Genomic DNA, 12,565 nt, shown 5'->3' with positions numbered 1-12,565 from the left:
CATTGTAAAATATATTCAAATAGAAAACAGTTCTTTTAAATTGTAATAATATTTCACAACTTCCCTGTTTTTATTGTATTTTTGAGTAGCCTTGATGAGCATAAGAGACTTCTTTCAAAGAAAACAAAAAAATCTTGTGTGTGTCAGCTACTGTTATCAGTTCATTTTTATGTACTTGTGGACTTTGTGCAGGTTTTTACATGTACATTGAGACCTCGCGACCACGTCTGGAGGGAGACAAGGCACGACTGTTGACCCCATCCTTCAATGTTGCCCCTAAAAATCCCTACGGGAATGTGGCCGCCAACCCAACATACTGCTTCAGCTTCTACTACCACATGTATGGAAAGCATATAGGTGGGTTACTGTTAGCACAGTACATTGCAATGACTCCTGATGTGATCAACTGAAGGGAATGTATGCAGATGACTCATTTTAATTGTGTCTTCTAATTAGTGTTGATGAGCAGCCAGCTAACTCTGTACAGTCTGTTTGACATCACAAATCTACTGTTCAAATGAGTGCTTGATGACCAGGGCTGCGGTTCTCAAAAGCATTGTGAACTAAGTTGATCGTAGAGCCCTTTGGTGGCAATGGTTCTACAGTCTACTTAGACTTACAATGCTTTTGGGAAATGGAGCCCTGGTCAGTCAGTGAGACAGACAGTGTCAGGCAGATATGGGCTGGAACGTTCTTACTCTCAGTGTCTCAAGATAAAAAAAACAGATGAAATGTCTAACGGCTTTTGAGTTAGACATGTATAAAATATCAAAATATGGACAGGTTCTAAAATGTTTTATGCATGAACCTTTTTAATGTATGAATGGTATAAAAAAAGCTTTCAAATCCTATGAGGTATATTAAATTTATGGAATTGGGGTTGATTTTATTTCTCAGAAATGTGATCTTTATGTCACAAGTGCAACTGTATCTACATATATAAAATTGCATATAAATTGCAGTGTGACTTGTATGTGAAAAATGTTACTATTTCTTATTTTAAACTTTATATAAGAATTTCCTGATTTATGTATTTTAGATGCTATTTTACTTTACTAGGTGTAAACAAGTTTAATATAAATATACATTTCTCACTTTAATTCTGACTTTAAATCTCAGACTATGTCAGAATTGCCCATTTATTTCTCATATCTTTTTGTGAATTTATACATCAAGTAAATAGTTTTTTATTTTAAACTTAATCTCATTAATAACAGATTTACTTTCATATATATTATTTTTACTCTCAGGCAGAAATGGGCTTCCATATTTATAAGTTAACATGCTAGTCAGAAAATTGCAGTGTACACTTTTCTGGAATGGAAAAGCCTGCTATTAAATGTTTCTAGTGGACTGTAAGTGCTGTAAATGACTTAATTTGTGCTCTGTGGTACACATACATTTCTACAGTTCCTTTTTTTCATGCTCACTTTATGCTGCTGCAGTTGAGCTAGACATACAGTTGCACTTGTGGAGTAGCAATGACCTCCACAGCCCTGACAGACAAGCTTGTAACTGCAATTTTCTGCTTCACAAAGCTGTGTGCTTTTAGAATAGAAAGTGTGGGGCTAATTCCAACTCACCAGGGTGTTCTCTTCCTGGCTTTTGACACGTGGTCTCATCGGGTGTCTGGGGTTAAAAATCCATGTGCCCAACAAGATCTTCTGTCTGGCTGCACAGCAAAGAACCGAGACAACACGGTTAGACGGCTGTTTTGATATAAAAACCTACCCAAGTGGTTCTTAAGGTGCACTAAAATCAATTTTTGTGTATGTTGCACTAGCCTGTATTCCAGTCGTCTTTGACTTGATACTGACACCTAGTGGTTTGGATGGACCGTAATGCAAATGCAAATGTTTTCTGTTAAAGGTGCCCTAGATTCAAAATTTGAATTTACCTTGGCATAGTTGAATAACAAGAGTTCAGTACATGGAAAAGACATACATTGAGTTTCAAACTCCATTGCTTTCTCTTTCTTATGTAAATCTCATTTGTTTAAAAGACTTCCGGAAAACACGCGGATCTCAACATAACACCGACTGTTACGTAACAGTCGGGGTGTACGCCCCAATATTTGCATATGCCAGCCCATGTTCCCAACATTATGAAAGGCATTAGACAAGGGCAGCCAGTAACATCTGGATCTGCACAGGTGAATCAACAGACTAGGTAAGCAAGAACAACAGCGAAAATGGCAGATGGAGCAATAATAACTGACATGATCCATGATAGCATGATATTTTTAGTGATATTTGTAAATTGTCTATCTAAATGTTTCGTTAGCATGTTGCTAATGTACTGTTAAATGTGGTTAAAGTTACCATCGTTTCTTACTGAATTCACGGAGACAAGAGCTGTCGCTATTTTCATTTTTAAACACTTGCAGTCTGTATAATTCATAAACACAACTTCATTCTTTATAAATCTCTCCAACAGTGTAGCATTAGCCGTCAGCCACGGAGCACAGCCTCAAACTCATAGAGAATCAAATATAAACATCAAAATAAATACTTTACTCACATAATTCGAAGCATGCATACAGCATGCATGACGAACATCTTGTAAAGATCCATTTGAGGGTTATATTAGCTGTGTGAACTTTGTAAATGTGCTGTAATATAATCGAGAGCTTGTGTGGCAGGGAGCACGCGAATTAAAGGGGCAGCGCGCTGAAAAAATCAGTGCATAGTTAATGATGCCCCAAAATAGGCAGTTAAAAAAATTAATTTAAAAAAATCTATGGGGTATTTTGAGCTGAAACTTCACAGACACATTCAGGGGACACCTTAGACTTATATTACATCTTGTGAAAAAGCATTCTTGGGCACCTTTAAACATGCTATTGTAAACGATAAGTAATATTCGGCTGGTTACGTGATCTCAAAATGATAGCCACCATTAAGTGGCCTGCTCCACGTGAAATAAGTAGGGTACTATTAATTTATTTGAGTAAAATGTTTTTACGAGAGAAAGAATTACATTGTTAAAGAACGAAATAGCAACAAGGGTTTGTGTGTGTTGTTTTTACTCTTCTTCTTCTTTTTTTTTTTTTTTTTTTTTTTTTTTTTACAGTGTTTTTCTCCAGAAAGTTTATCTTAGCATTAATAGCATCACATCTCTGTAGCAACAGTCTCATTGTCTCCACATTTGCAAGGAAAACATACCATTAGGCAAAATCACAGACATCTGAGAAAGTAATACATCGTAGATGTATTACCGTTCATCGTAGAGTAGGGTATATATATATATATATATATATATATATATATATATAATTAGTGACATGTTCTCTTCAAGGTCACTGAACCTTGCAGTTGCTATGTAACACAGAAGAAAGGTGTAAAGGGCATTATATAGTTAACTGGCATATTGCATATAATGACTTCTACTGACACTTAGTTCATATGCCTTTTTTTTTTTTTTTTTTTTTTTCAAGGAACATTAAATGTGTATTTGAGACAGAAGAGCCAGACAGGTCAGGATACATCTGTGTGGACCCTGAGCGGGAACCAAGGAGACCGTTGGAGGCAAGCCAGAGTTAACATCAATCCAACATCCTCTTTCCAGGTGCCTCTTTCGGTCTTCTTTTTGCTTGCATAATAAGACCCAAAAAATAATATAAAAAAATTTTTAATACAATTATATAGTATTATAGGATATAAACTATGTGAATAATATTTCTGTAACTTATAATATTATAATTAATGTTATTTAAAGGGGCTGTATGTAAGAATTTATATGTATTAATTGCTTTTTGTATTATCAATGTGTGAACAGCTTGTAATGAAACTTAAAAAACAAGACCTTCCTCCAACTTCCTAGGTAGTATGTAGACTGATTTTTTTTTTGTGAAGGACTTGGGCCGGTTTCGCCGGGAAAATCCTGAGGATGTGGCTGTTACACACACTCCCGAGAGCCTCTCTTCTGTTCAATGACACATGAAATTAATGCATTATACAATATTCAGGATACTGTCGAAAGAGCCATGCTGTACTGTAATATTAGTTTGTCATGCAAAGAAAAGGGATTCATTCAAACTATAGTCTCACATAGCCAGATCTATACAGTCTATATAGTCTCAAATTTACTTTATAATCAAACTATGGCTACGTACACACTGCAGCTAAATTCAGTTGTCAGTGCACCTTCTAGTGCTTAATTCTGTTCTGTACACACACAGTTCAGTAATTTATGGGATACAACAACCCACATTCTACAACCAAATTAAAGGGGTAATTAACCCTAAAAATGAAAAGTCTGTCATCATTTACTCACCTTCAAGTTGTTCCAAATCTGTTTGAATTTCTTTCTTCTGTTGAACACAAAAGAATATACTTTGAAGAATATGGGAAACCAAACAGTTGATGGGCCCCATTGACTGCCATAGTATACTTTTGAAGTCAATGGGGCCCATCAACTGTTTGGTTTCCGATATTCTTCAAAATATCTTCTTTATCACTAATAACAAGTTTCTGAATTTTACATATAGCCCCTTTAATATGTAAGAGATAATCCACGGCTGGTTGTGCATTAAACGATTTGAATGCACAGCGTGAAGGCAAAGAACCACCCCATGCAAAGCAGCAACTGTGGAGTGCATTCGAATCATTTAATGCACAGCTAGCTATGAATTATCCCGCTTATACCATGGTCATTTACCAGCATTGACTTAAAGCTATCATTGATGTTTACAGCATTAAATTTGACTGGAAGTGTTGAAATGGCAGTTATTTTTGTCAGCTATGACTTGTTAGAGCTAGCATTCTGTTCGCTTCAAATCAGACACAGTGATAAAGTAGTATGGTAAGGTTACATTCATTTGATTAGAACATATTAGGGGTGTGACGAGATCGCGTGTCACGAGATCTCGCGAGACTAAACTGTGACGAGATTTCTCGTCGAGGTGAAAAGTAGTCTCGTGGTGTTGCCATGACAGAATGTTAGGATGATTAAGAAAGAATATGCCACCGCTACGTTTACATTACGCCTCCACTGTCGTTTTTTTGCATTTAAATAAAAAACATTTAATTCAGTTGGATGACAGTCGCCGCCGCTCCATATTTACAGAGTTATGCGCGATCGCTGAAAGTGAAAGTAAACAAGCGCGCATTCAAACGCGTTTTCAATACCCCACATTTTGAAAGCGGCTCCCTGATGAATGCTAATATCTCTCAATATGAAAGCTATTTTAGGCTGGGCAGTGTAGTTGTAACCATCTCTTAGCTCTGTATCAAATAAAAATTTGGTCTTATTTGCACTTTGAATATTGAGAGAATGCGATTATGGTTGCACTTATTGTAAAGTGTTACCATAAAAATGAATAAGAGTTTTCTCTTAATCTTATTAAGCACAAACAATAAGGTTTCATTTGTTAACATTAGTTAATGAACTGTGAACTATCATGAACTAACAATGAATGACTATTTTTATCAACTAACATAAACAAAGATTAATAAATACTGTAGCAAATATATTGCTCATTGTTAGTTGATGTTGGTTAATACATTAATGTTAATAAATGAGACCTTATTGTAAAGTGTTACCATTTTCATTTATACTGTTTTATTTCTATGATCAGTTTGTGGAAAGGAGTTCAGTTAGGAGGTCAACAGTTGTAGAAGCTCATAAATCATGTACAGTAAGGTCTGAAGGGACTGAAATCATAAAGAAGAGAAGTCAGTCAGTTGAGTTAGTGGCAAATCCTTTTACAGTGCTTGAGTATTGTTGTCTTTTACTGCATATGATAATTCATACTCAAAGTAGAACTGAAATGACATTGATTACAAGATGATTAGTTAAAACATTTCAAATACACCTGCAGACTATTTTTTCTAGTCACGTATTTCGCCATCTTGTCTCGTCTCGTGAACTCAATCTCGAGTCTTGTCTCGTCTCGTGAAATACCCGTCTCGTCACACCCCTAGAACATAACATTTATTTATTTATTTGAAACTGTTTAATTGCACACCTTCCAGCCCATCATAATCAAGTATTATGAGACTATCCCATGGTATAATTGTATATATTTGCATTTAGAATTAAATGAAAAGCCACAACGGAGTAAAAAAAGCTTTTTGTTTTATTTTCCTGCCCATTCATGTAGATGATTTTGGAGGGTATACGTGGTTCTGGCATTGAAGGGGATATTGCTATAGACGATGTGACCATAGAGGAAGGAGAGTGTCGAGACCCTCCACCCAGTAGTAGTGAGTATATTGGACAAGAGTTTTTAAAGCAATTTTTTTTTTTTTTTAAACAATGGCGTTTGAGTTTATTGCAATGAAATAGAAAAAACAATAATTTTTATTAATGTCATGCTATTGTAATGAAGCCCAAATTGACTGAATTAATACATGCAATTCTTTCATATTGTTGTTAATAACTCTTTTATGATCACCAAGGCTGCATTTATTTTGATTACAATTTAAAATACCTTTTTACATTTTGATATGTCCTAAAAAAAAAATTCCTGAATTTTCAGCAGCTATTACTCCAGTCTTAAAGGGTTAGTTCACCAAAAATTTAAATTCTGTCATTAATTACTCACCCTTGTGTCGTTCCACATCCATAAGACCTTCGTTCATCTTCGGAAAATAAATTAAGATCTTTTTGATGAAGTCTGAGATGTTTCTGTCTCTCCATAGAGATCCAACGCAACTACCACTCCAAGGTCCAGAAAGGTAGGAAAAGACATCATTAAAGTACTCCATGTGACTCCAGTGGCTTTAACTCAATTTTATGAAGCGATGTGAGTGCTTTGTTTGCGCAAAAAAGCATAATTTTCCACTTTACTTACAAAAATATTGATCTGCAACGAACGTTCACGAGAGCTTCATGACGCATGTGTGTTGTGTTCACGCGAGAGTTGGAATTGTTGTGTGAACATGCTTTGAATAATATTATTTTGTAAGTAAAGTGGTAAAGTAAGGTGGTAAGTAAGTGGTAAGTAAGGTAACAAAGCACTTGCGTTGCTTCATAAAATTGAGTTTAAGCCACTTGAGTCACATGAAGTACTTTAATGTCTTTTTCCTACCTTTCTGGACCTTGGAGTGGTAGATGTGTTGGATCTCTATGGAGAGATAGAAACCTCTTAGACTTCATCAAAAAGATCTTAATTTGTGTTCCGAAGATAAACAAAGGTCTTATGGGTGTGGAATAACACAATGGTGAGTAATAAATAACAGAATTTTCATTTTTGGGTGAAATAACCCTTGAATTCTTCATGTGATCCTTCAGAAATTCTTTCAGGGTTTTTTTTTTTTTTTTTTTTTTTTTTTTTTTGATGAATATAAAGTTAAAAAGAACAGTATTTATTCGAAATATATATATATTTTTTTGATCAATTTAATTAAACATTTGCTGAATACCTGTTTAGTCTAAATAAATAAATCACAAGATCACACAATAGTGGAAGACATTTTGTGTAGGATCAAGGCTAGCATGAAATTGACTGTGTTATCTTTCATTTTTCTTATCCATAATAAGATAATTTACCAGCTTGAATATCTCCTTCATGACTCTCAGCAAACTTTTACAATCCACTCTCTTCTGAATTAAAGCGTAGCACGTTGCAAGAAAGATGTTCTAGAGATACAGAGCGAACCTCATTAAACTTCTAAAGGATGGAAGAATTGTTAATCTCTGAATTATTTACACAACACTGAGAATTGAATATTTGTTCACATCCGTAACTGAATTTGTTCTTGTCTTTATTCCCACAGATATAAGATCCCTGGCCTCTCCCGCTGCAGTGCATATATGGCAGCTCTGTCTCACTTTTCTTTTAGTCTTGGTCGGCCTCCGAAGGTGACCTCATCACATGGAGGTGGAACCCAGCTTCGGCATTCATAGAGATTTTGGCTGACTCGGACTGCCTGAACACAACAACCAAAGATTCATCCCGTCTACACAAAAGGAACGTAGGTTTTAGATCAGTATGAACGAAGAGGAAGCCAGGGTGGGAATCTAAAGCTCGCTAACACATTGACATGAGTATTCTTCTGGAGTCCAATGAAGATCTTGAGAAAAAAGCCCATTACTGTTGTCAGTGTTAGAAAGAAAAGAACAGGTGGATGGTTACAGCAGGACGGCTTGAGAGACTTGATAGGGGAATCTTTCAAAGCACAAAGACGTAACATGTATTTCTATCACTACATGATTTTTGCTTTGTTGAACGTCTGCTTCTGTCATCAAAGACCTCATTATGTCACAATACATAATACTGAACCACATGAAGGAAACTTCTGAGAAGGAAAAAAAACAAGGATACCAGAGATGGTAACAAAAATGAATGATCATTTGAAAAAAAAAAAAAAAAAATTAAATGTTTTCGTTTTTTTATATCTGAAAATAGAGGTACGTCAGATACAGTCACGCTTTTTGTATCTCCCAGTGCTCTGATTTTATCGGTTTGATGTGAACGTCAGGGCTCCACAAATGTGTGTTGTTTTAAAGGGGAGTACGCTCTCAATGTAAAGTTTGTTTTCGGACAGATGGGGCGTTCACGTACTTGTTCTTTGTGCTTTAACAGATCGAGTTTAACAGACAGCATCCTGATACACCCTTTCTGGGCTTCACATGTTTGATCCTTACTCTATGTGTTTCGTTATATTAGGTATGTTACCAAACTCATCTGAATCGATATTAACAGCTAATCACGCAGCTGACAAAATGAACACCGTCTCTCACTGAGAATCATTGAGTTGACCTTTCATTTCAGCGCAGCTCTGCTAAACAACAGCAGTAGGGAACTGTTGAACATCACGACGTACCTGCTGCTAGTGAGGATCTGAATCTCCTGACTGTGTCCGCTTGCAGTTGTTCTCTTTAGGTGCGTAAAGATAGCCGTCATCTGTTCGCTAAGGAACACGGAGTTGCTGTCTGTTATGAAATCAAGTGCCTTCAGAACCTCTGTAAAATCATTCTACTGTGCTACTTTATCATCTATAGCATTTCCGTTTGGCACGGTTTATAGCATACATACACGCGTGAGATGAAAGGTGAAAATCAGAGAGCCGCGATGAGAGACGGGTGCAGTGTTGCAGCCCATCACTGGTGTCTTGATTTCCATATACTGTTGATAGATAATGACTTATTTTTATTTCGACAGTATACGTCCCACCTGCTCCACATTCGACTGATATAAGGAGAACAATGGTGGTGGGACTGGACTAAAAGCACCATTGATTCATCAGTAGGACATCTGGGAGCTATTATCACCAGGTGAAAAACAGCCGGGAGGGTCACTATGAAATCCTCCTTCGATCTGATGAGACGTCTGTGCCGCCGAAAAAAAAAAAAAAAAACATTTTTTTCCAACATCCCGAGGACTGAGAGGTATGACAAAAGGTGGACCTTTAGAGGACCGATGTTCTCACTGTACAAGATGATCCGCCTTGATCTGGATCCATCCGGTTGGATTCTTACAAATGATATTTTATTACTCTAAAGAAAATGACTGCTTTTACAAAAACTGAACTACAAACTATGAACTACCTGAGACCATCCGTTACCTTAACCAGCTGGTTTTTGGACATGTATTGTAAAATCACTTTTCTCATTCATCTCATTTATTTCTGAGGAAGAATTTCGTTGCTCTCTCAGTTTTGTCAGCCCAAAAATGTTGTTTCGGACAACATATATATATATATATATATATATATATATATATATATATATATATATATTGTCTTCAACATTTATTCATTTATAAAATCCCTTTGCATTACTATATTATGGCATAATTTGAATCTATAGTATGATATTATAAAATAATATCAAATATATGAGATTATATGCAAATACACCTGGTAGGGAGGTCTATGGAAACGGTTTCACGCTTATTCAGACAAAGCACAATGTGAAATATTAATGTCAAAATTCAGAAACACAATACCTTCAACACACAATAAGTTGTTTTTCTCAATTTTATTAAAGTTACAATCAACAGGAATAAACTACCGAATTCTTTACATAAAGAAAAAAAAAGATATTTTACATCTCGGTTCAATAAAAGGCTTTCATGGTATTGTGTTTGTGTTTTTTTTTTTTTTTATATAAATGCTTTCATTAATTAGACATTTTTTTCAGTTGCTTGGACATCTTGAGAAAAAAATGCTATTATATGGCCAAGCCAAAACAGAGCAAATTATCAGTTTTTACCCTCTGAATTGAGTACTGATTGATCCATGAAAAAGTTTCTCAGAAACGATGGATGGATGGATGGATGGATGGATGGATGGATGGGTGGGTGGATGGATGGATGGAATAATTTGTCCATATAGTAAATAAAGCTGTGTAGAGCTTTTTTTTTAATTGACTCAATTTTATGTATTTATTTATTTATTTATTTATTTATTTATCAAGGACAATGCACAGAAAAACATTAATCAAGTAGAGAGAAGATGCTCTGCACCAGATTTAGCTATTAGCTAATTTCCATCTGTAGTCCTTGGGCAGGTCACTAGATAAACAATTTCTCTAAAAAAATCTAACATACACAAATTTCATACCTTCTAGAATTATCATGAGCACTTCAGTTCAGCAATAACGACAACAGTTAAATTAATTTCATCAGTAAGACTCCCCACTAAAAATACACAATTTCCAATTCATCAATAACACTAGCCACTAAAATAGTTAACAATAAATAAATCAGTAAATATAATTACACGTGTTATTTCATTCGCTTCATTCATCGTTAAAAGCTATATACCATAAACACTTCAGTTAGTTGACAATAAGACTCTCTTCTACACATACCCAATTTCAGTTCATCAATTTCAGTAGTCACTAGAAAAATAAAAGTTTAATTACCATTATTATAAAAATTTGTCCTAAAATTTGTATTAAAAAATTTTGGCAGGGAAAAAAAAACATCGAAAACACGCGCAGCACGTAACACATACAGTACAGTCCAAAAGTTTGGAACCACTAAGATTTTTAATGTTTTTAAAAGAAGTTTCGTCTGCTCACCAAGGCTACATTTATTTAATTAAAAATACAGTAAAAAACAGTAATATTGTGAAATATTATTACAATTTAAAATAACTGTTTTCTATTTGAATATATTTCACAAAGTAATTTATTCCTGTGATGGCAAAGCTGAATTTTCAGCATCATTACCCCAGTCTTCAGTGTCACATGATCCTTCAGAAATCATTCTAATATGATCTGCTGCTCAAGAAACATTTAATGTGTACAATTGTACAAAATATTTGTGTACAATATTTTTTTTCAGGATTATTTGATGACTAGAAAGTTCAAGAGAAGTGTTTTTCTGAAATCTAATCTTTTGTAACATTATAAATGTCTTTACTGCCACTTTTGGTTGATTTAATGCATCCTTGCTGAATAAAAGTGTTCATTTCTTTAATTTCTTTAAAAAAAAAAAAAAAAAAAAATTCTTACTGACCCCAAACTTTTAAACGGTAGTGTATAATGCTACAGAAGCTTTGTATTTCAGATAAATGCTGTTCGTTTGAACTTTCTATTCATCAAGGAATCCTGAAAAAAAAAAAGTACACAACTGTTTTCAACATTGAAAATAATCATAAATGTTTATTGAGCAGCAAATCAGCATATTAGAATGATTTCTGAAGGATCATGTGACACTGAAGACTGGAGTAACGATGCTGAAAATTCAGCTTTGCATCACAGGAATAAATTACTTTGTCAAATATATTTAAATAGTACACAGTTATTTTAAATTGTAATAATATTTCACAATATTACTGTTTTTTACTGTATTTTTAATTAAATAAATGTAGCCTTGGTGAGCAGACGAAACTTCTTTTAAAAACATAAAAAATCTTAGTGGTTCCAAACTTTTGGACTGTACTGTATACTATTTCATAAACATTGTTTACTGTTGATAGAGTAGTCACACCAGACGACATCTCAAAAATCTAACAATCTAACAACAAGCCGGATTCAATCATTCAAGCAGCACTGCACATGTGTGTGGGGAGATACAGTACATCTTGTCATTGCATAAAATGAAAGCTTTGAATTTTTGAAAAGAGGAAGTGCAGTTACAGTTGCACTAACCATCACTTAGCGGAACATTTGTCGTCTTAATTATGATAAAACCCATGTGTGGTTGCGCCTTGGGCTTCAAACCCTCTTTAAGCTCTAAAAAGTGTCTGCTAAATGAAGTTGCAGATAGACTGCAACTAATCCTTACAAAGACTCCTCTTATTTTGTAGTTTGAGGGGTCTCGCCATAGGGGGTCTGGTAGTTTCATCAAAAATAGTCTCATCAAAATAGATTACAGATTCGGTTTTTGGCCTCATTTGATTTTCGGTCTGTTTATGCAAAATACAAAGTTGAAATTGTAAGAATGCTTGTAAAATGGCATTGGGTCTTACTGAAACGGGTAACACTTTATTTCGTTGGTCAACTTTAGACATTCTACTAACTATAAGTAAGTTTGCAACTACATGTCAACTAACTGTCATGAGAGTATTAGTAGACTGTCTGCTTAAAGGGGACCTATTAATGAAAGTTCACAAAATGTGTGTGTAAACAACCAGCCTATAATGGTAAAAATCCACCCATTCCTTTT

The 12,565-nt window shown here is 34.8% G+C and overlaps 1 protein-coding gene across 1 annotated transcript in view; it reads left to right on the top strand.

Annotated features, from left to right (window-relative positions):
• mdga2a (MAM domain containing glycosylphosphatidylinositol anchor 2a) overlaps window positions 1-10,833 on the top strand; it is a 113,157-nt gene extending 102,324 nt beyond the window's left edge. Inside the window, exons 12-15 of the mRNA XM_048190263.1 lie at window positions 193-357; window positions 3,437-3,567; window positions 6,104-6,206; window positions 7,722-10,833. Of these exons, the coding sequence (XP_048046220.1) occupies window positions 193-357; window positions 3,437-3,567; window positions 6,104-6,206; window positions 7,722-7,810 (488 nt within the window). The 3' untranslated portion in view covers window positions 7,811-10,833. The remainder of the gene's footprint in view (window positions 1-192; window positions 358-3,436; window positions 3,568-6,103; window positions 6,207-7,721) is intronic.
• The last annotated feature ends 1,732 nt before the right edge of the window (window positions 10,834-12,565 follow it).

Source organism: Megalobrama amblycephala, linkage group LG5 (genome assembly GCF_018812025.1).
Source record: "Megalobrama amblycephala isolate DHTTF-2021 linkage group LG5, ASM1881202v1, whole genome shotgun sequence".
NCBI lineage: Eukaryota > Metazoa > Chordata > Actinopteri > Cypriniformes > Xenocyprididae > Megalobrama > Megalobrama amblycephala.
Note: the sequence above shows the minus strand (reverse complement) of the source record. Positions and strands in the feature narration are given on the sequence as shown.